Genomic DNA, 24,959 nt, shown 5'->3' with positions numbered 1-24,959 from the left:
TTGTTTATATTTTTATAGCACTAGAATGTGCTAAATAATACTCTGTGTCTCTTTAGAGCAGCACCATTTCATATTTTTCCATTACACATTGTTGACTGTGTATTACAGGGGTAGGGAACCTATAGCTCGGGAGCCATATAGGGCTCTTTTCATGAGTACGTATGGCTCTGGAATAAAATGTAACTATTGCACCTCTCTCTGTGGCGTTCCAAAGTCAAGTGATTTCATCCCGATTTTGGTCCATATAAAGCCGAAGCAACTTAATGCAGAAGTTCGATAAGGAACCATTTAAACTGATAAATAAAAACGCTGGCAAATGACTATGATTGGGTGAGCAGTACAGGTGGGCGGATCCCTGCACACAGCGCAAGGCACTTCCTTCTCTCTCTTGCTCAGTGCAGTCTACACCGAAAGTGAATATGACCATATGCTTATCGTTTGCAGTAATTTGTGACATTTTTACAAAAGAACTTTGCATGCACATTGTTTTGAAACTGTTATTAAGAACAAATTTCATGGAAAAAAATTGCCTCAACACTCTTAACTAAAGGTGGAAGACAAATTGTAAATGGCATATTTACAATTATTTAGGACACAGGATTTGGCATCATTATCATTTCATACATTTTGATTAAGGCAGCACAGCGGCGCAGTGGTTAGCGCGTGTGCGGCACAGTTCTGAGGTCGTGGGAACCTCCTGCGTGGGTTCAAATCCAGCTACCGGCCTTACTGTGCGGAGTTTGTATGTTTCCTCCGGGTACTCCGGTTTCCTCCCACATTCCAAAGACATGTATTTCAGGTGAATTGGCCGGTCCAAATTGTCCCTAGGTGTGACTGAGCGATTGAGTTGTCTGTCCACGTGTGCCCTGCAATTGGCTGGCAACCAGTTCAGGGTGCGCCCTGCCCACTGCCTGGAGATGGCTGGGATGGGCTCCAGACACCTCGCTGACAGACTGACAACAGGTGAGTGAAAGGACTCGGGTTAAAAAGAACAGGGAACCAATCAGATAGCCCGCAGCGGCTGGCGCCAAACGGGCGGGCACAGGTGATCCTAATTAATCATCATGACAATTCATTATAAGGCCTATGGAAAGCTTTTAATTTTTTTTGCTGCTCCAGACAATTTTTTTTTAGGTCCAATATGGCTCTTTCAACATTTTGAGTTGCTGACCAAGGAGAATGAGACAAAAATGCAAGTTTGTATGATAGTTCATTATTTGTTTTTTTTATCATTATTTAGATTTTTTTTACCTTCGGGACACACTGTTTTAATGTAGCTTTTTATGTGTTCTATTTTCCCCATGTTTTCTGTGTGTAGGCTTTTCATAAGCACTGTTTGTGATGACGTGCATGCTCTCCCTCTCTCCTACTCTACTCGGAGAATCTGTGAGCGGGGGCGGAGTGTTTATGTGTGTTGGGGGTGAGAGCCACGCGCTGACTTTGACCACACGCACGCACGAACACGCACGCACACGAACAAGCACACGAAGGCACACAAGGAAGGGGAGAAAAAGCACAGAGGCGCCATTGAATGCAGCAAATCAAGGCGGAGTGGAGGTCGGAAGCTGCACGCGTTTGTGTGTGCTGCTGAAGACAATCCTGACATTCCAGCACTTCCCCAACAAGCATCAATATTAGCCAGTGAGCTCAGCACTTTTGTGTGCGCGTGCGTGTGTTTGGGGGTCGGCCTGTCTTTCTACTTAACTGCAGTGTCTCCTTCTATTTTAGATCTTCCTCCAGAAAAAAAAGAAATTTTTTTTTACCACCCCCCTTCACCTACATAATTGTAAAATGGCCACACTGTGGTCCACACTGCAGCACAACACGAGGCTGGGCTTCAAACATGTGGGCTTCACCAGACCAACTAAATTCCCTTACGGCAGGACCCAGTCAAGCTTAAAATCATCCCATAATAAAAGGTCAACATATAGAGAAACGAAAAAGTATTGAAAGTGTAATCAATGTTATTCATAGAATGTTATATCAATATTTGTTATGTTAAACCAGACACATCAAAGATACAGCCCGCATGACGGATCCGGCCCGTTGCATGATTTAATCCAGCCTGTCAAAAAAAGAAGCGAGTCTCCAGATCCTTTTCATGAAAAGTTGTGATTTTTTTTTAAATAAATGGAGGCCAAGTGCTCTTCAGCCATGAGAGTGCAGTGTTGAGTTTGTATGGCGGTACTAGTTGGTGAAAAAGAAAGAAAGAAAGAAAGAAAGAGTCATGAACCGGAACAGGAGGAGGACCCAGATGTGTGACGTTTCTCACAGAATCTTTATTTTACAGTAAATGGGGCAGTCATGCACGTTAATCCAAACAGTGGTGATTCGGCGATCATTGGGCGGAAGACAAGGCATCAGTATGGTGTGGAATGACAGGAAGTCAGAGGCCGACGAGATCGATGATACCAATTGCACGAGCAGATATCGGACAGATGGGATCTATACCAGGATGGAACAGACAGGATTGATATCAGGCACTGGAGACTCGAGTCCAACAAGCAGGATGAGATAGACGGAAACACTACCAGAAACTGGAGATCGATATTAAACAGAACAAAATAGCCGGGAACGAAACTGGACAGAGCAAAAACCCACGTCTTGCGGGTGCAGAGGTTCGTTGACGGACTGACAAAAGATGAGTGAGAGCACCGAGCTTAAATGGGAGGGAAGCCAATCAGTCAACGTGCCGCAGCTGGCGCCAAACGGGCGGGGCCAATTGGGCAGCATGGCAAACGTGACAGAAAGAAAGAAAGAAAGAAACACGTTTGTTTCTCTAGAAAACTGTAGTGAGTCAAGTTATTATTTACTTAAAATATAAACAATCCCCCGCGACCCTATTGAGGATAAGCGGTACGGCTAATGAGATGAGATATAAACAATCGTCTTTTTCAACTGATATAATTGTACGGTTCTGCATATCAAAATTGGCAGTAATTGCATGCATTCACTTTCAATAAGTAAAACAAATCAAATTTCCTCATAACCATTGTTTTATTTTTTTTACCTTAATTTGAATGTTTTCTGAAGTAAAAGTAAGAACAATACAGTACTACATTATAACATACATTGAAGTGAGAAATAGCAATAATGTTGCTCACCTAATTCTTTGACCAAAAGAAGATAACAAAATTACGTAAAATATAAAAACAGATACCCGTTAACTTAAATATTTTCTGGTATTTTTATACGTTTTTGGATCATTACAAATTCCGTACGCCATGTTAAAATCTACTGCTTCCTATAATAAGCTACACTACATGTACTAGATGAGCTAAGAAATATATTAGAATAATTGTGTTGTTTATTTTGAAAATAAAATACACTTAATTACACAAATTATCTGTTTTTATTCTACATAGTCTGACTTAATGTGAGTGCAGCATTGTGTTTCTAACGTGTATTATTGCTTAATAAGGGGAATTGCAATCGTTATTCAGGGGAGCAAATGGCTGGGGTTGACAGGTATAAAAAAATGTATCCGCAGGATATACAGGGTTATTTTACCCATTTTACGACAATTTTGTGCTACATTTCACACGATAACAGGGGTTGGGAACGATTTTGTACACGCTAAACTGTCTGCGCTTAGTAGCGTTGGAACGCAAAGGGAAAAAAACGGCCTTAATAAAATCTTATCTTCGAGCCATATGTACTGTATTTTCCACACTATACGGCGCACCGGGTTACGTGAGAAAAAATAGTTTTTGGTCCTATATTTGACATACATAAGACGCACCGGATTATAAGGCGCTACAATGGGAACGTCGACAAAACAGTCAGATAGTCCAGTCAAACTTATTACCCCCTTAACATTCCCAAAGCTTGCAAAGACGCAAATATGTGTCGAGAACACAAGTGGATGCGGTGTCCGTACAATATCACTCAAATGCATCGTTCCATCATTCGGAAGGTTAAAGTCTTGGGATTCAAGAAATGCCAACCATTCCTTAGTTTCTATTTTCTTTTTCGCTCGCAACTGTACTGTGCATATGACAATAAACACTTGGAATTGAGTTTAATTAAAAAATAGACACTCCATTCCATCCCTTATCTGCACCGCTTATCACAGAAACATCAAGTTCAGTCTGAAACAAGATACAGGGAAAATATATAGCCAGAGTAGCTCACCGAAGTCGTTGTGTTCAATATTAATGTGCAGCCATGGTCCTCTTATAACCGTGATTGTAGTAAATCAAGGAGAATAAAATATTTACAAATACAGAATAGTAAAGAACGGTCCGCAGGGGACCGTTCTCTCTCCGTTCCTATTCACTCTATATACATCGGACTTTAAGTACAACTCTGAGTCCTGCCATGTGCAAAAGTTTGCCGACGACACTGCGATCGTGGGATGTATCAGAAACGGGCAGGAGGAGGAGTACAGGAAATTGATTCAGGACTTTGTCCGATGGAGCGACGCAAACCAACTGCACCTAAACACCACCAAGACCAGAGAGATGGTGGTGGACTTCAGGAGAACCAGAACTCACCCGGTTCCTGTAACCATCAAAGGAGAATGTGTAGAATTTGTCCAGACTTACAAATACCTGGGTGTGCAGCTGGACAACAAACTGGACTGGACTGCCAACACAGAAGCTCTATGTAGGAAAGGGCAAAGCCGACTTTACTTCCTCAGAAGGCTGGCCTCCTTCAACATCTGCAAAAAGCTCCTGAAAATATTCTATGAGACAGCAGTGGCAAGCGCCCTCTTCTATGCGGCAGCGTGTTGGGGAGGCAGCGTCAAGAAGAAGGATGCCTCTCGTCTCAATAAACTGGCTAGGAAAGCGAGCTCTGTTGTGGGCAAAGAGCTGGACAGCCTAACAACAGTAGCTGAGAGACGAGCACTGAAAAAGCTGAGGTCAATCATGGACAATCCATCGCATCCACTACACAGCATTATCTCCAGACAGAAGAGCAGTTTCAGCGACAGACTGCTGTCACTGTCTTGTACTACGGACAGACTGAAGAGATCTTTTCTTCCTCATGCCATGAGGCTCTTCAACTCCACCCGGGGGAGTAAAAGCCCACATTAAACCCCAACCCGACATTTGCATATTACCGAATCTTACTGCAATATGTATTCTGTGTAGCACTATTTAGTTACTCTATATAACACGCTACAGTGGGCATTTGCACGTCACACTGGGTATTTGTATATTGTATTCTTTTTGCTTTATTATTGTACTGTTCTCAGCTCAGGGATGCTGCTGGAAATGTGAATTTCCCTTAGGGGATGAATAAAGTATCTATCTATCTATCTAAAAGTCAAGTCAAGTCACATTTATTTATATAGCCCTTAATCACAAAAATGTCTCAAAAAAAAAATGCTTTCTCTATGCCATCAACCACGTGCTATCCTCATTTGCTTCTGACTACCCCTTTTCGAACATGTTATGTGACATTATTCTGTTGTTGACTCATTGTTTTTGTCCTGTTTTTATTTTTATGTTCGAAATAAAAGTTTTCATTCAAAAAAGTTTTCATTCATCTTTTTTGGCCAATTGCAGGCTTTGTTTTGCCGCTTAAGCCTATGCCAGCCTGTAAATTATAAAAAGGATCCGCCCCTTGACCTCCGAATAACTTTAGCCAATAGTGATCGATTCAAATGATGATTGACACATTGGTTAGCCAAAGACGCCGGTAAATAAATCCCAGCATACACCGCGGACTACTTGGCGTTCGGGGGAAAATCTAGTCGGCGGCTGCAAGTTAGTTGGAAGACTTTGCGACTTAATATTGATCCATAAATAAGGCGCACTGTATTATAGGGCGCATGGTCAGCTTTTGAAAAAAAAAAAGGCTTTTAGGTGCGCCTTATAGTGCGGAAAATACGGTACTCATATAGTCATGTCTGGATCGCGAGCCGTAGCTTGCCCAACCCTGCACTATAAGATTTAAACACAGTAGAATTGACGGTGTTAAAATTGTTTTGCCAGCTTAAAAATGACGCTATATGATAGGGGTGGCGAACACGTGGCTCTAGAGCTGCATGCGGCTCTTGGCCAATAAGGATGCGGCTCTTTGCCTCATCATATTTTCTCTTATACTGTGGCTCTTTGCCTTGTTTATTTTTTTTTTTTGTGTATATTGAGGGTGGACACTTTCCTTGAAATCAACACAAGAACAATACTTGTTGTATTGTAAGGAGAGGAGTGTGTTATGCGGAAGAATATGTTTTTAATTGTGTGTGTTTGTGTGTGTCTGTCTGTCTGTCAGTGTGTGGTGTGGCTCTTTGACAGTTAAAAGTGTCGGTTCTTTGTGTCAAACTTGTTCGCCACCCCTGCTATATGACTATAACTTCCTCATGTTCACGGTGGCAGCGCCAAAAAGTGAGACAGTTCCCAGTAGGGCCCGGTTGGTTGCCGTAGCGACGCTGTTTGCCTTTCCCAGTGAACGCTTCCAGACGACTGCCGTCCACTGTCTGGAATGCAGACGCCAGGAGGGGGCGGGGTTCTAGGAGGCTGGACTCGTAGGGGGCGGGGTTTTCAGCTCCTTCCATGCAGGGTAAGTCATAATTAGGGTAATTAACCGGAAGTTGGCATGGAAGGGTCATACCAAAATGCTCCGGCAGTCACAGGACGAAGCGAGCGCCTTTGGGTATCCTGGGAACAATGACTCTTTTCAGGCCGATTACTACACGTGATCGTTGGCTGAGGCGCGTACCCAAAAGCCGGGTGCTCCGAGGCCAGAACGCTGCCCGTAACCGCTTTGGCGTCATAGGATAGAATCTGGCACGTCATCACCATTTATGACCCTACTCTCAATAAAATTGACCTCTTTCCAGCCTACGTCATCAGCGGCTCACCAGAGGTTGCGTGCGCATTGTTGACCCCTAAGAGGGGGACTATGAGTTTGAAAGGAGCGAGAGAAGATTTGTATGTTGAGTTTCATTTTTAGTCTCAATTTACAAAAAAAAAACCCAGGTGTTGTGAGCAAAAATCGGAACTTTAAAGAAAATATTTATTTGCCATTCCCAGTGGAAACAGGCCTTTTCAAAAGCACTGTAGGAGCCTGTGGCCCCAAGCCATGATAATAAATGACAGGACCGAGGACATCATTAGCGATGTCCGCGTTTGCGGTGACCATTTAACACCTGGAAAGTTATCGTGATAACCTGCTTTAGATTTACTTGAATACCGACCCCCTTCGTGTAAGTACGGTAAGTGTCGTGGAAGTGTTCGCTACCAACGCCTACCATAGACTACAGTAAATTTGCTACTATCGGTAATGGCTAGTAGATCTTTTATTATAATAATTGTAAGAATAATTATAATAATATTAGTAATGTATATGGTTGGTTGGATCCTTTAACCCAGGGGTAGGGAACCTATGGCTCGGAAGCCATATATGGCTCTTTTCATGAGTACATATGGTTCCGAAATAAAATGTAACTATTGCACATCTCTCTGTGGCGTTCCAAAGTCAAGTGATTTCATCCCGATTTTGGTCCATATAAAGCCAAAGCAACTTAATGCAGAAGTTCGATAAGGAACCATTTAAACTGATGAATAAAAACGCTGGCAAACGACTTTGATTGGGTGAGCAGTACAGGTGGGCAGATCCCTGCACACAGCGCAAGGCACTTCCTTCTCTTTCCCTTGCTCAGTGCAGTCTATACCTAAAGTGAATATGACGATATGCTTATCGTTTGCAGTAATTTGTGACATTTTTACATAAGAACTTTGCATGCACATTGTTTTGAAACTGTTATTAAGGACAAATTTCATGGAAAAAAATTGCCTCAACACTCTTAACTGAAGGTGGAAGACAAATTGTAAATGGCATATTTACATTGATTTGGGACACAGGATCTGGCATTATTATCATTTCATACATTTGGTTAAATCATCAAATGACACACAGTGAAATAAAATGTGCTGAAGAATTAGCTTTTGTCTAGCGAGCGTGTTTGGCAGTTTTTTTAATTTTGTCTGAAAATATATGATGCGGCTCTCTCAATTTATTCTTAAAACATTTTTTGCTTTTATGGCTCTTTGCGTCAAAATGGTTCCTGAACCCTGCTTTAACCACTAAGCTCATAGGGGACCATTTCCTGTGGTTTGTCTTGGAGAAGTACAGCCTGATGACGCTCATCCTTCTCCAGGCCACCTGTTCTCAATCCAAAGTCCTTTCGCGTGATAAACACTGCACTACGGAAATACATATTTGTATTGTTAATAATTTTTATTGATTAACTTTCGTCTTGATTACTGATTCCACCACGCAAATGATGTATTTAAGGTGGGTGCAATCCAAGTAAAGTCAATTCTTCTCTGAACTAAGATGTGAACTCGTCATCTGAGCACCCCCTTCTTCGTCTATTTAATTCCATTATTCCATCATCTTCTGCGCTTGGGTTGCAAGACTGCAGCCTTAACAGGGAAACCCAGACCTCTCTACCCCCAGCCACTTCATGCAGCTTAATCGACGGGAACCCGAGCAGCCTAGAGACGTAGTCTCCATCGTATCCTGGGTATTCTCAGGGGCCTCCTTCCAGTGGGACATGCCTGGAACACCTTCCAGGGGACGCATCATGGAGGTGTTCTTCTACAGCCACCTCAGTTTCCTATGTGGAGGAGGAGCGGCTCTACACGGAGTCCAGACTATTTAACTTGCTAAGAATAAAATGGTATTTTACCCATTACTTACCGGATCTGGACAGGCGAATAAGTCACACGGAGAAACTCCACAAAGTAGCTCGCAGAATGTATCAAAATAACTGTTTTTCTTATTGACTTTAAGTCACTTGTGCTTATTTGAGATGTTACTATCAACGATCCACCATCTTTTTCTGTCCATCCGCCGGTATAAATTATCATGTATTTAGCCTCTCTGCCTCAACAATGCGTGGGCAGCTAGGCTATGTCACACTTGTCTACAAAAATAGAAGGGGTTCTATAAATCAGGCAAGGAGTTTGGATGTCTATTTGACATCGCCCTGTCCAAACCAAGTCAGTGGCATACATTCAAACCATTGGCCATTAAAAAGACAGATTTTTATCACACACTATTGTCGTGATTACTGATGTGACTCAGCTGTGCCCGCTAATTTGGCACCAACCGACGCGGGTTCTGATTGGCTCCCTGTCACTATTTGAACCCTGTCCTGTCAACCCCCTGATGTCAGTCCGTCTGCGAACCTCAGTTTATACTAGGCAGGCCTTTTTTGACCCAGACTCCCACCTGTCCCGTTTTTGCTCCCGTCTGTCTCCGGCTACACCCCATTTTGATCCTGACCACGTCTGCTATCCCGTCCCGGCTTACGAGCTTTTTTGTCCCCCCGAAAACGTCTACTGTCCCGTTCTGGCTTACGAATCGCTTCCGACCCCGACCACGCCTTGCTCTCCCAGTCCCGGCTACCGACCTTTTTTCCCGTCCCTGACATGCCATCGTTCGCTACGGAAGATCCACTTCGGCGTTCGGAGCACAGAGTACGACAGCGACTTGCGTCCCGCGAACACTGGATAGTGGGCGCAGCCCTTTCTCATTTCTCCAATAAAACTTAACGTAACGCAAAGGGGTCCTGTTTCCGTTCTGGTCCTGACAACTTTTTTATGCGCGAAACACAATCAAACTCCAGAATATTCAAAAACCACCAACGTGTGCTTTTCTCAGGCACAAGGAGTCTCATTTATAAATATAGCAGCCATAAACTAAAATGAGCCTCAAGTCAAGATTTTTGTTGAAATTTGAAAAAGTGGTCATTTAAACCCCTCCAAAAATAAACGTGAGTTTTTTTAAAGGGGCGAAAAGCAGTAACGCCTAAAGCGGTAGTGTTGAAAAATATAGAATGGTATTTTCGATTTAGTTTACTTGTTCAGTTTCACACTTTTTGTAGAGTTACATTTCCAAAATGCTAAAAACAAGATAAGAAATCATACATTTGTTTTCGTCTTTTTTTTTTTACTGTTTTCCCTCGTTTAAACATTTTCAAGGATAGTATTCCGGCCCGCCATAACTTTCCGGATATGTCAAAAAAAGAAGCCAGTCTCTAGGACAGGGGTCTCCAACATGGTACCTGCTGGGAGCAGGTATGCCCCTAAGACCACGTGAGAAGCCCGCGGACTAGTTTAGAAAATATATCATAGGTCATTGTTATCTCCTAGGAAATTTGATTTCTCATTGGGATGGTGTTGAGTCTGAGCCTATTTGAACCTCTTATAACTACAAGCTGGTAATAACATAGTAACAACGTAGTAACAACATGTTTGTTTGAAACTGCTAGACCTTCATGCTAATCAATAACAAAAAAAGCTCTTAGCTTCAAAAAGTTTGGTGACCCTGCTTTAGGATCTTAATCGTTTTAATTACGCTTTATTTTTTATTCTGTATTTTTATATATCCTGTTATTATACAATACCCTCTTTTCATTTTCTTAGGTGTACTTTATTTGTCACCATTTGCTAACTACATAATGGTAATCATTGCATTTTTACATTACTAATATTGTATTTGTGTTACGTCTTTTAATTTGGATTTCTTTTATAACTTAACTTTTTGTCGTATTTTATCTACACGTACCTGGTTTTTTACTTTTGAATAGAACATTGACATGTCTTCTTTAGCTTAGCGTCCATCTTTCCATTTTGATTCTTATGCATTAGTCAACAATATTTAACAGTCGGTTATGGATCTCGAAATAAACGTATTTAATGCAATTTCTTAAAGTGCACGTGGATGTTGCAAAGCACATTTTTATTCACAAGTGTTCTTTTACTCATTTTTTTCACATTTCGTCATTTTATAAACAAAATAAAAAAATTACTTTTTATTCGATTAGTGTGATAAGAAATCATTTCTATACATCACGCTTTTCAAAAAGCATGCGTTGCTGCCAAATATACAGACGTCGCTCATTCATTCACATTTTGTACACCAAGACGGTTTCTGCTACATTTCGCCCAGATCCGCTGGTCGGAGTGACCATCTGTCAGTCTCAAATAAATTCCCAAATTGGGGGCGTTGGGTGTCGTCTAAGTCCGCTTAGTCTGTGTCCAAGTAACAAGGATTGGTCCCGAGTTTTTCCGCTTCTCTGTACAAGCGCAGGAAGTCCTTGTAACGCGGGGCGCAGGCCATCCAGGCCTCGCCGAAGCGCAACATTCCCGTAAAGAGGAAATCACCGCCGCTGCTCGGTTTGACCGCGCACCGCAGCGGCATCATGATGCGTCCTGACCAATGGCGAACTCTCGGACCGCCGGGGACGAAAACCTGAGTCTTTTGTCTGTGCAAGCGGTTGATGTCCACACTGACAGACCAGCGATCCTCCTCTGCCTCTTCCTGCACTGCCCTGATGGTACCACGAGCCACTAGACAACATAAACGCTCAAGTTGTGAAAAACTGCTTCGTTTTAATGTTGTGGTAAAAGCGAACCGTCAGACTTACCAAAATCTTTGGTGCAGACCGCCATTAAAACCTCAGCGTCGCTGCACGGCTGACAGGGTGCTAAAAGAAAAAAGACATCCACAGGGTTTGAGCCTTCTTTTCGTTATATAATCAAATCGCTTCAACACGATTAAAGCTTTGTTGAAAGGACAGTGTTTAATTATGTCACTGTATTGTGTAGTACAAGCAAAAACGGGTAACATTACAAAATATGTCGACTCAAAGTGACCATACTACACTGCTTTTGTGTGTTTGCCTAGCCTTTTGCAAAGAAATACAAAAAGTAAAAGGAAAAAAACATAAAACTGGAAAACAGAACAAAAACACAAAAAAGAGAAAAATAATAAAACAAAGGAAAAGGAAAAAGAAAGAAAAAGCAAGAAAAGGTTTTTGCTTAATGGTTTCCCTTAACAGCAAGATAGCAGACCGACATGTCAGCTCACTCTTGGTAAACTCTCGACCTGAGAAAATAAAAAAACATACTTTAATGTTATAGTTTATTGCAAATCAATATTTGTTTATTTTTAATGGATGGTGTTTTTAAACTCTAGGAGGCGTTAAATAATACACAGTATTCCTTTAAAAATAGCAAAGTGATGCAGCAGAATTGCATTTAAACAGTTCTTGGCTATCATCCTGACATACTGTACAGCATTAAGATGACAAACCAGATTATCTAGGGGCTTAAAACCATCAAAAGCATGACTGGGCTTTCATGGTAAACCAGGGCCACTTGTACAATAATTGGCCTATTAACAAAATAAGCGGAGGCAGTGAAATGAAATGTTCCCACTTAAAAAGCTTGCCTCTGGCTTTTGACCACCACTGTTTTTCTTTTGAATAGAGAGGGTCCCCAAACAGCCACTCTCAAAACATCTTCTTTGTCTAAGAACAGAAAATACACTAATACAAATCCAAAGCAAATATATGTATAGTTAAAAATAGACAACAGTGTATTTGAAACCTTGTAGAAAGTAACCCAAAACACTAGTTTTTACAGTAACACATGGATATTTTGAGTACATAGTACAAAGCCTTTTGGAACGTTGGTCCCATTTTCATGGAGTTTACAGTATGTAGATCAGTATTTGCCAAAACCTTGCCTGTGTCACGTACATGCAGAATATGCATGCAAAAAAAACGCCATCTTCCATTGGAAGGAACAATATTTTTGGGGGTCCAGTGAAACGTAAAAAACGTTCCCAAATGGAGTTGACCCTGGAAATGTTTCCAGTTTGAATTTCACCAGGATTTATTTGTCGGGGCTCTGCTCCTTTTTCCTCTACTTATATACAGAGGAGCAGCACACATTGTGAAACCGTCATTGGTTTTAGTACTGTGACAGCAAACTACATGAAAGAAAATTAAACCCAAGTGGAAAGCTTGGTGGAACACCACCAGTTTATAAAGTCTTCCATTTTGTATGGCAGTTTCCGTTAAGACAAACAACAGAATCTGCAATTTGAAATTGGAGAGCTAAAAATTGCTGCAGTGAAACAGAACCTTCAGGGCGTTTGGGACCCTTTAAAACAATTGTTCTCATGGAAAGCACAGTCGAGACCCTTTCGCGTGTCGACGATGAAACCTGACCACCGGAACTGAAACTAGATCTAAGTGAGCATCTCGCTAGGATCACATCTGACAAAGACCACTTCAGAGGCTGGAGGGATTAAGAAGAACATCTGGGCCAGAGTCAAGCCTAGCCCTAATAGTGCACAGCCAACTAGGAAGTCTCCACTTCAAAAATCACAAGAGATGATGAGATTGCAATAACAAGGCAGCAAGAAGCTTTAAAGAAGGAATGACAGTGGATCATCTGGCCGGGAGAGCTTCTTCACTGCAAAAAAGAAAGAGCCAGATGAGGGGAAATCGCTCATCCGTTGACCGAGGCGAAAACGAGAACTTTGTGAAGCGCGCCAGAACTGTCAGAGGCAGCCACATCACAGAGTCCAGAATGACGCAGTATGTGGATAGGCGAGGCCAGATGGATGCGAAAACAGATGTGTAGTGTTGTGTTGCTTTAAAGGACGGGAAGCAAGGGTTGGACGAGGTTACAGGGAAAGGGTAGTTTGTAACTACTAAACTTAAAGGTTCAGCACGTACACAGCACGGAAACACATGGCTGTGGCTCTTATTTTAAATACACATTTAAGGCTGCAACTAACAACTATATTTACGGTCGACTCGTCGCTGATTAGCGAAACGATTGGTCGAATAATTGTATAGTAATGAATGAAATAAAACAAATGTTATGTGCATTTCTTGAATTACATTAACAACTGCAAAGACTGTAACAAAAGTACTTAATGATTCCTCAACAGTCAACCAGTTCAGGGTGTCCCCTGCCCACTGCCCGGAGATACCTGGGATGGGCTCCAGCAACCCCAAGACCCTACTGAGGATAAGCAGTGCAGATAATAGATGGAATGTACAAAGGCATGTCATCAAAACCGCATTGGCTTGAATGTTACTTCAATCTTATCAAGGAAAGTCTCCATTTTGTTCAACTGTCTGACTGTTCTCTTCAAATGTTAGTGCATCACTGAGGTACTGCCATTAAACGCAAGGTCTGCTTGGCAAACTTTGAAGGTAGTCTCTTCAATAAGCTAAAATGATCCCAATCTTGAGAAGTTTTGGTACATATACTTGAAGTTGACGCCATAATTTCATAATTTCTGTATGTTACCGCTCGAGATAGAGATACTATTGCACGAGTAACTTTTTATAAGTCATAACCAAGTAAAACTCCTTAACGGAAAAAACATGTCTGGCGAGAATAGTGGTAAAAGGAGTTCATTGTTGACTATTTCTAATATCGATTTTTGCCGACAACGACGACTAATTGTTGCAGCCCACACTTTCAACAGAACAGTGTTTATTAAGATGAGTCCTGCAGCGCAGTATTGTATTAATTAGTGACCTGAATATGATCTTTTAAATTGCAAAAAGCATAAGAGTGCAAATGTCAGTATTGCGAAGAGATGACTCGATGACATCGCTGCTGCCCAGAAGACATTGGCATTATTTTTGAAGAGCTCTGTTTTGCAGATTCAGAAACTTAAGTATGACGGCATGTCTCTGCCCCTTAACCTTTTCTTGTGCAAAATTGACACTGTGGGCGTTTGTTTTGTGACTTATCAGTTTTTAACCAAAGTGAACACACAATGTTTGCCTCAAATGAACATTAGTATGCAACGTATTACTGTGCTGAGCATCTGTGGATGCGGAGTGAGGCACAAAACTACCTTGCCTCGTGGCAGAGGGTAGAATTTATGATTCTGTTAGCTTGCTAATACTAACTTCCATCCAATTAATTTTTTTCTCGTTGCATGGATTTTTTTTTCAAAACAGACAAACCCCAAGAAAGAAGAGATAATGTCAGCGTGTATAAGAAATGCGCGTAATTGCACATGCAATATAAGGAGCTTGACACAGGCTCCAATGATGGCAAACGTCAGGAGATTGCGGCAGCGAGTAAAAACGTTCCAAATTCCACACGGCTCCTTTAATCTTTTGCATGGCTCAAAAACAAGCAACAAAACCCAAGCGCTTACCCCCAAGCGAGACGTCTTCGACTCCCACCGGTCCGCTGATAAGTTCGTACTGGAAGGCGGTGATGCGACGGCTGATGTCGGCGCGAGGGACGGCCTCAATGAAGAGCGCCCCCTCCAGGATGCCGAAGCAGCGCACCTTTGCCGCAGCCTGGTCTTCCTCACGCAACAACAAGCGCAGACGGCCGTTCAGGTCCAGGTAAATGTTGCTGCCGCTGGAGTTGGAGGAGGGCTTGATGCAGACCGAGAGGTGGGCGGCACCCGCCAGGCGCGTGTTGGGGCGCAGATTGACGATGATGGCGCCCGTGGGGTACAACCACTGCAGGGAGCCCTGCGAGCAGCGCAGGTACACCTGCTCCACGTCACGCGTGTGCCCCTCGTGAGTCAGACCGCTGCAGAAAAATAATCAGAGGAAGACGATAAGTGTTTTACATTAACACAGTGATTTTTAATTCCTCAAACATTGCAATCAATCATCAGATTTTAAGATATCCCCACTGGCTGTACAATGTCCTGCGGGCCCCATGTGATCCATAGAGCTTTTTCATACGGCCAGCCAAACAAAAATAGTAAAAACTGTTATAGGGCGGCAAAGATTAGTCGACGTTGTCGACAAAAGACGATGGACAATGAATTACATTGCCGACTCTTGTCACTAGACATGTTTTTACAACAGTTAGGCATCCCTACTTTAATTTAATCTCTGCTGAGAGTGGCTCTTATGCAATAGCGTCTCCATGAGAGTATGTTATACAGTGCTTATTTTGAACAACGATTTCACTATCTTATAGCATGACTTTGTTATCATCAACAAATACAGTGGCACTTCATCTGACAAATGTCTCTACATACAAAGGTTTCAGGTTACAAAGTACCTGAACACCAAAATATTGACTTTAGTCAAAAAGCATTTCAGGATTCAAAGTAAAAAATATAGTATAGTACGTGCTGCCATTTGCCGCTGTTTTGTTTTTGAGGGTACTCAACACTCCTGTTGTCCTTGGGTCAAAATGACCCACCACTGTTTTGTTAAAAAAACAGGACTTTAATGTTATGACTTTTCCTAGATTGGTCCCAACAGTAGAAAAATAAATTGTTGTTTATATTCACATTTCCATGTAAGCGGTATAAAAAAAGTACAAAAATGGTCATTAAAATGAAGACAACACAAGGGTTAATTATATTGACATGCTTTAACCTGAAGAAAACAGTCTCTACTGACCAAGGACTCTGCCCAATTGGTTTTGGATAGGGCATTTTTATTTATTTTTTGTAAAAATCTGCAATGTGTTTTTATTGAACCATTTCTATGCTCTCATGCATTAGATTCAAGACGGTATTAGGAGATACAAAAAATGTTTTTTTCCTCCCGGCCTTTTGCCCAAATTTTAAATCAAATGCAACCCCTAACTCAAAAAGTGTGCCTACCCCTGGTTTACAGATATTAAAATTCCTTTCTAAGCAGTCCTGTCTCCTGCTCGCCTGTCAAAACAGAAGCCTGTGGTAAGGAGCCAAGAAAGTGATGAGTAAAAGATGTTGGCCGGGTGGGATAATTTTAACTTAAAATTTAAAAACATTATTTTGGAGCATTCACTCTCGTCCAGAACAGTGCATTTGCATTTGAGCATTAATGTATGAAATAAATTAGATAGATAGATACTTTATTCATCCCCGCAGGGAAATTCACATTGGCCACATTTACTCAGGTTCTAACAGTAAACTTAGATAGATAGATAGATAGATAGATACTTTGTTCATCCCCGAAGGGAAATTCACATTTCCAGCAGCATCCCTGAGCTGAGAACAATCGAGAACAATCGAAAATAACACGGGAGCTGCTGGAGTGGCTGCCATTCGTGACGGCGCCGGAAGAAAAGATTCAATTTGAATCATGTACAAACAAACAAACAATTGAATCATGTACAAACAAACAAACAAACAAAATATTCATGTTTCAATAAGTGGAGTGTTAATAAAATGGGGGGAAAATAATACTGATATAACCAGGTAAAACTAATTTTAAGTTACCTGTCCAAATGAATGTTGTGCCATCTCACCTTTCCCACTCTCTCTCCTCTCACCTTTCCCACTCTCTCTCCTGCAGTTGACTTGCTGCTGCTCGCTCCTGAAACTAATACTTGGGTGTACAGACAATACTGTCACAGCAGAGTGTGCGCCAAGTGACCTACCGTATTTTACGCACTATAGGGCGCACCCCCAAAAAATAGTTTTTGGTCCTATATCTTCCATAGATAAGGCGCACCGGATTATAAGGCGCTACAATGGGAGGGTCGACAAAACAGTCAGATGATTCAGTCAAACTGATTACCCCCTTAACATTCCCAAAGTTTGCAAAGAAGCAAATACGTGTCGTAGACACGTGCGGATGCGGTGTCCGTACGATGTCACTCAAATGCATCGTTTCAAATATCATTCGGAAGGTTAAAGTCTTGGGATTCAAGAAATGCCAACCATTCCTTAGTTTCTATTTTCTTTTTCGCTCGCAACTTTAATGTGCATATGACAATAAACACTTGGAATTGAGTTTAATTCACTCAACTCATCACAGCAACATCAAGATCGTTCTAAAACAAGATACCGGGAAAATATAAAGCCGCATAGCTCACCTAAGTTCTCACGTCCAATAATGATACGCAATCATGGTCTTCTTACAACCGTGAGCGTAGTAAATCCAGGAGAGTAAAATGTTTACAAATACAGACTAATGAACCATGTTTCTTTATGGCGTAGTTTAGCAAGCTTGCTATTCAGTCATCTTTTTCGGCCAATTGCAGGGTTTGTTTTGGCCCTCTAGCCAATCCGAGGCTCCGAATAACTTCAGCCAATAGCGATCGATTTAACGGATGATTGACAAATCTTTTTCGGCCAATTGCAGGGTTTGTTTCGGCCCTCTAGCCTATCTGAGGCTCCGAATAACTTTAGCCAATAGCGATCGATTCAAATGATGATTGACACATTGGTTAGCCAATGAAACGCCGGTATATAAATCCCAGCATACACCGCGGACTACTCCACGTTCGGGGGAAAATCGAGTCGGCGGCTGTTGCGTAAGTTGCGAGACCTTGCGATTTAATATTGAGCCATATATAAGGGGCACTGTATTACAAGGCGCATGGTCAGCTTTTGAAAAAAATTAAGACTTTTAGGTGCGCCTAATAGTGCGGAAAATACGGTACTTACAGCAGTGGTCTCCCATCCGAGTAATTGCTTAGTTAACTTCCCGAGATCAGCCGTTCACAGGGTGGTATGTCCATAAACATGTCCGCAACCAACAGTTACTTGGCAGCACCAGCTCTGCGCTCGAGAAAGAACTCTAAAATACAAGCGCTTGTGTGGGGATGTTTCTTTAAAAGTAATTTGTTTGTTGTGAAGAATCTGTGACCTGTAATACATATTGACAACATTTGCTTGACCATAGCTTGCCAAATGGTTAGCTGCCAGAAAAAAAGTATCTTTTAACCACGGTATGACATTTTTTTCCTAGTTTGTGTTTTGTACAATCATGCCAATCATCTAATTTTGGAGGCATAATTTCGATTTCAAGTAATTGCCTCATCTAAAAAGTCTTTATTGTTTTGTAACGGCTATTTTTAGTTACTGTTATGATTCATTTCAAAAGGGTGAACTAAAAATAGTTATTGTGCCAATGACTGTAACAAGAGTCAGGAGGAAGAAGTTAAAAACATAGCCAGTCCTCCACCTTTTTCCCTCATTGTATAGGGAGTGCAGAATTATTAGGCAAATGAGTATTTTGACCACATCATCCTCTTTATGTATGTTGTCTTACTCCAAGCTGTATAGGCTCGAAAGCCTACTACCAATTAAGCATATCAGGTGATGTGCATCTCTGTAATGAGAAGGGGTGTGGTCTAATGACATCAACACCCTATATCAGGTGTGCATAATTAATAGGCAACTTCCTTTCCTTTGGCAAAATGGGTCAGAAGAGGGACTTGACAGGCTCTGAAAAGTCAAAAATAGTGAGATATCTTGCAGAGGGATGCAGCACTCTTAAAATTGCCAAGCTTCTGAAGCGTGATCATCGAACAATCAAGCGTTACATTCAAAATAGTCAACAGGGTCGCAAGAAGCGTGTAGAAAAACCAAGCCGCAAAATAACTGCCCGTGAACTGAGAAAAGTCAAGCGTACAGCTGCCAAGATGCCACTTGCCACCAGTTTTGCCATATTTCAGAGCTGCAACATCACTGGAGTGCCCAAAAGCACAAGGTGTGCAATACTCAGAGACATGGCCAACGTAAGAAAGGCTGAAAAACAACCACCACTGAACAAGACACACAAGCTGAAACGTCAAGACTGGGCCAAGAAAAATCTCAAGACGGATTTTTCTAAGGTTTTATGGACTGATGAAATGAGAGTGAGTCTTGATGGGCCAGATGGATGGGCCCGTGGCTGGATCGGTAAAGGGCAGAGAGCTCCAGTCCGCCTCAGACGCCAGCAAGGTGGAGGTGGGGTACTGGTATGGGCTGGTATCATCAAAGATGAGCTTGTGGGGCCTTTTCGGGTTGAGGATGGACTCAAGCTTGACTCCCAGTCCTACTGCCAGTTTCTGGAAGACACCTTCTTCAAGCAGTGGTACAGGAAGAAGTCCGCATCCTTCAAGAAAAACATGATTTTCATGCAGGACAACGCTCCATCACACGCATCCAAGTACTCCACAGTGTGTCTGGCAAGAAAGGGTCTAAAAGAAGAAAAACAAATGACATGGCCTCCTTGTTCACCTGATCTGAACCCCATAGAGAACCTGTGGTCCCTCATCAAATGTGAGATTTACAAGGAGGGAAAACAGCACACCTCTCTGAACAGTGTCTGGGAGGCTGTGGTTGCTGCTGCACGCAATGTTGATCGTGAACAGATCAATGCACTGGCAGAATCCATGGATGGCAGGCTTTTGAGCGTCCTTGCAAAGAAGGTGGCTATATTGGTCACTGATTTGTTTTTGTTTTGTTTTTGAATGTCAGAAATGTATATTTGTGAATGTTGAGCTGTTATATTGGTTTCCCTGATGAAAATAAATAATTGAAATGGGTATACATTTGTTTTTTGTTAAGTTGCCTAATAATTATGCACAGTAATAGTCACCTGCACACACAGATATCCTCCTAAAATAGCTAAAACTAAAAAAGCCCCACTCCAACTTCCAAAATATTCAGCTTTGATATTAATGAGACTTTTGGGTTCATTAAGAACATGATTGTTGTTCAGTAATAAAATTAATCCTCAAAAATACAACTTGCCTAATAATTCTGCACTCCCTGTATATAATCACTAAGATATCTTATTCGTGTTATATGAAATCATTTGCTTGCCAACTTATTTTATATCAGTGCAAAGTAACAAAAATGGCTGCATTAAAGCAGAAGCCAGATAAATCATACAATAAAAGAAAATGTCATCAACTCAAAGTTTCTATTTCTTTATCTGCTTCACACTTTTTTTTTTGAATTCAGTTTAACACAAAAGCGGTTTCAAAGTTAAACCTTTGTTTACAGAGACACAGTGAGGTTTCCTCTCAAAGCATTACCTGTTTTGCTGTGTTTAACAAAACTTTGCATGCTTTTTGAAAAGTCTTGATTTTAGACCTTATACATGATTTGGATTCTTTTGCAGTCAACCAGCTCTTTAAATTGTATTACTTTAAATTTGATGAAGATTGGTTTTGTTGGTTCTTCGTAGGCAGATGTACAGTATTTATTATTACTTTAGCTCTTTTCTGTAACTAGAATAATATATATTTTGTAATTGTTGCAAATATATTCCAGTAGACTTTCATTCCGAAAATCATGTATGGAAATTTGAAAGAACAGTACAGTATGTATAGCGAATATTGATTAGAGGAAATCTATTTGTGTATAACGCACGCCCCTACTTTTTGATAAAAGAAATCGTTGTAACATTCTATTTGACTATTTCTCAGCTCAAACTAAGCATTGTAAGTGACAAACGTTAAAAACGTGCGGCCATGGTTTAAATCATGTATTGACAACTATAACCACAATATCAACATAAGATTTGCAATGTACTTATTTAATGTCCTTCAAAGTCCGATTCGTAAGATACACCAAAAAGTGGTTTCACACGTTGTGCTTTTTGCAATTATTTATATCTTTCGAGAAGACTTTGTTTTCTTCATTCTTTAACATTAGTCTCAGGTACTGTGAATTAAATAGTATGATGATGAGATAAAATCAAATGCGCATTCCACACAAATAAATACTGTACACCCGCCTGCGCAAACCCACCACCTCAAACGCTCTATGAAATCTCACAAAAACACCATCCTCACAGACACACCTCTCAATATTTTATCTCCAGATCTATTTAATTCAAGTAGGTCACTCGTTTTCACTTCAAAATGGTGACTTTCTCCTTAGGGTTAGAGATTTTCATGGCTGATAATTATTGTTTTGAAAGGGCCATAGTTTTTTCTTATTGCTCTTGTTTTAAATTGCTAAAAAAACACTGCTGTAGTGGACTAAGAGACAAAATGACCCCCTTCACCCACCTCTCCTGCACCCTGGTTACCTTTCCCTGTGGAGCAGTGGCCAAACACACCCTGGCAGGCGGCATTTGGAGGCAGAAGTGCATGAATAGCCTTCCACAGGGGGCCCTGCGCAGCACACAAGGCCCGCAACAGTGGCCGCCAACGCTTTGCGAGAGTGCAAATGCAGGTCACGCAGCTGACCTCCGGGGCTAACAGTCCGCCAAAGGCACCCGAGGAGGCTCGCCCGGCCATTACTCGGGCTTGTGGCGCCAGCCTCCACCCGACGTGCGGAATTTAATGCCCCGAAACAAGCCTCAGTCAGGCAGCCATTCTGTGGCAAAAAGGCAGGAAGCCATCAGCGGCCGAGCAGCGTGCCAAGCGCGCGGTCGGACTCCGGCGGGAGAAACGCCCAGTTTCCTGAAAATGAGATTCTGCCCCAACCCCCCACTTTCTCTCTTTTCTCAATTCAGAGTACATCTGAAAGTAAAACGACGGAGGACTACACATCTCTGCGCGCCTTTAATTAACTCAAGCCTCGTTCCACTATCATTTCTGCATGCAATTAAAGAATCTTAGTCAACACACTGCTAATGAACACCAGATTATTGGTGCGCAACTCAAAGCAGGGAACACTACGCCCCTCCTGACTGGAGGATTAGGGGGGAAAATAACTAAACCACATATTAAAGCGAGCCTTTAAAGCGTGAAACACATTTAAGCAGATGTTTGACTGAAAGGGGGGGGCGCAAATTTTGCAATTACCATCTCTATGCATGACATTTTTTTACTGGCGTTGCCAACCGTTGACACTACAAGGATAATGAAAAATACATCGACTCCCCAGTCACATTAACTTCGAACTAGTCAAGTAACTGGAAGGGTTGGGGGAGTTACATTTACAAATACACCTTTTGTTGGCGGGGAAACTGTCAAAATACACAAATCAACATGGCAACAACTGCTGTAGGCCACTACTCGCAGCCATTCCTCACACAAGAGTAGCCAGCCAATGATGATTAAAAATACATCCGACTCCCCACAGTCACATTAACTTCAGCTATTTTCACAGATAATGTCGGAATACAAATAATCAACATGACACCAACTGCTGTCGGACACTACTCACAGCCATTCCACGCACACTGGCATGCCAGCCAACCTAATCCAAGTGCTTTACGGACACAAATGCAAAAGATATTAACACTTTGTAAAATTTAGTAATAGTTTTCTATTCTTGTCTCATAGTTTTCCTCAAAAGATTCTGTAACATAAATGTTTTAAAGTGCAATATAGCAGCACAACTTGAAAACTGTACTATTACATTAGTCCTATGAACAGTAAACATGTTCCTCAAGAAGAGACCATGAATATAATGAACTTCTGAAAGCAGCTTTCATATGTTGCCTACAGCCATTCTGCAGTTCTTGCATTGCTCAAATGTGATCAGCTCACAAGGCACAATAGATGACAATTTTACAATTGTAAAGAATGTTTTGTTGTTGTTTTCGGCCATCGTAGACGGCAAAAGGTCTAGACAGGCATTATAAAAGCGTTATATGTTTTGTAAAGTTTGTAACACGTATGGAAATGTCGGTATTATTTCGTTCCCGTTATGGGAAAAAACATGTTTGAGTTGTGAAACAGCAGGAAAATATTTATCTCAAATTCGGCACGATTAGCTGAAAGTTGTGTCCACAAGTCAAGAAAGTGGCAATTGTAACATGTTTTTCGACAAATATTGATAGAAATTGAGCCATTTTTTGGTTTAACCAGGTAAACCAGACATGGTGAAACAGTTAATCCAAAATAGCCATCACCTAACAATCATTTTTAAGAAACCTTCTGAAATGCGCTTAAATAGAACTACAGAAGGAAGGAAAATACCTAAACAAAACTTTGGTCCACAATATAAAACATTTCCTTAGATAATTGGGGGACTTGATGCATTCCATTTTAAATGTTCCTGTCTAAAAAGTATTTGGAGAGTTGTTACCGTGTATCAGAGTTTCAATAGAAAGTTATAGAAGCGCTCCAGAGCACTTAAAATGGCTACTAAAGTCTGCCTTTTCCCCTCCTTTCAAATAGATATTTGAGCTATTGTGCTTTCGTATTTTCTTTCTTTGTATCCTTTTTTTAGAAAGCTCACCTGCCCTTCCAGCTGCATTGATCGCTCGAATATTGGCAAAAAGATGTCCGACATCGGCTGCTAACGAGGAGAAGGAGAAGAGAAAGCCATGAGAAGGCGAGCGGCGGCTGGCTCAGCATGTTTGTCTTCCTTCGCCCCTTCTCCGCCTTAAAGTGGCTTCAAAGTCCGCCGCCACATTTCCTTCGGGCTGTCCGCTCGGCGTGGCTGTCTACCTGAAGCTCTGCTTTATATTTCTCCTACAGTAAGTCAACCAGGTAGGAAAAGTTGAAACTTTTTCCGAGGTTCACTTTTCCGCCACCTTGGATCGCTGCAGCGCTTCCACAACCCCGTGAAGAATGACGGGATCTCCGATTTGCGACTGCGACCGTGAACGCTCCTCCCAAGTCACGCCCGATTCTGATTGAGAATCGAATGGAGATGCATTTAAATGATTACTCCTTGGCGAGGATATTTCTGTGACACAAGTTATTTTCTACCGATTGCAACGATCGTCTTTCATCAGTGCTACTGCGTACCTAAATCTAAGTAAATTTACAAGGCGATTCAGCAATGGAAATGAATACAAATCAAACAAATGCGTTTTGCATTGTGACTCATACATAGCTGTCAACCTCCACGGCCCCATGCCCGTACAAACTGTCGTATTTTCCCGTACAAAATACAAAATAATCGTACACCGTATTTTTTTTTTCGGAGTAATGTATGATGGGAAATCCCCAGGCGGCAGACTCATTCACACAGTAGCATCAAACCGCTCGCTTTGTTTGCAACGAAAGGAAAAAAACGATACCGAGATAGAGACTACCGCGGCGAACTCGTTTGACTTGATTGATTTGCCGTTTCATGGAAGTCGGTGTATACCGGATGGTACCCATCATTGACAAATTTGCGTTTTTCCGTACAGATTTCCTTGTACGTCGTACTTGTATTAAAAATCATTAAAAAAACGTACTTTGTACAGCAAAACCGTAGAGGTTGACAGGTATGCAAACACAACGCAGCACTTATTTATTCACATCAAGACAGACTATGTATCATTAAAAACAACAATAATTTGTAATAAATTCTTTAACTCAATGCAGCCCACAACTCAAAAGGTTTGACCCCCTTTCTCTAGACTAATTCCATAGATTTTGAGGAATTTTACTTCACTCAAATGTGAGAATTCATTGCATTTGCAGTCCTCAGATTTCACCAGCATAAACCGACAGTATATATAATCTTTGTTTATTCATTATCTGCACCGCTTATCCTCAGTAGGGTCACGGGGTGCTGGAGCCTATCCCAGCTATCTTTGGTCAGTGGGCAGGGGATACCCTAAACTGGTTGCCAGTCAGTCACAGGGCACA

At 41.6% G+C, this 24,959-nt stretch overlaps 1 protein-coding gene across 1 annotated transcript; it reads right to left on the bottom strand.

Annotated features, from left to right (window-relative positions):
• Window positions 1-10,631: 10,631 nt before the first annotated feature.
• metrnla (meteorin like, glial cell differentiation regulator a) lies at window positions 10,632-24,014 on the bottom strand. Its single transcript, XM_088342307.1, has 4 exons — window positions 23,611-24,014; window positions 14,944-15,332; window positions 11,390-11,449; window positions 10,632-11,312 (listed from the first exon to the last, which is right to left on the bottom strand). Exons 1-4 carry the CDS (start codon window positions 23,727-23,729, stop codon window positions 10,990-10,992), a joined length of 891 nt encoding a protein of 296 aa, XP_088198433.1. The 5' UTR covers window positions 23,730-24,014; the 3' UTR covers window positions 10,632-10,989.
• Window positions 24,015-24,959: the final 945 nt, after the last annotated feature.

The sequence above is a fragment of the Urocampus carinirostris genome, chromosome 1 (genome assembly GCF_059441175.1).
Source record: "Urocampus carinirostris isolate Australia breed hairy pipefish chromosome 1, RoL_Ucar_1.0, whole genome shotgun sequence".
Classification (NCBI taxonomy): domain Eukaryota; kingdom Metazoa; phylum Chordata; class Actinopteri; order Syngnathiformes; family Syngnathidae; genus Urocampus; species Urocampus carinirostris.
Note: the sequence above shows the minus strand (reverse complement) of the source record. Positions and strands in the feature narration are given on the sequence as shown.

Bases quoted from the DNA above. Each gene is read 5' to 3' on its own strand.
- metrnla (XM_088342307.1), bottom strand. From the start codon at position 23,729: ATGCTGAGCCAGCCGCCGCTCGCCTTCTCATGGCTTTCTCTTCTCCTT. The intron at 15,333-23,610 runs GTGAGCTTTCTA...ATTTTTCTGCAG, and splicing joins CAATGCAGCTGGAAGGGCAG to CGGTCTGACTCACGAGGGGC. The intron at 11,313-11,389 runs GTAAGTCTGACG...TATGTTGTCTAG, and splicing joins GGTCTGCACCAAAGATTTTG to TGGCTCGTGGTACCATCAGG.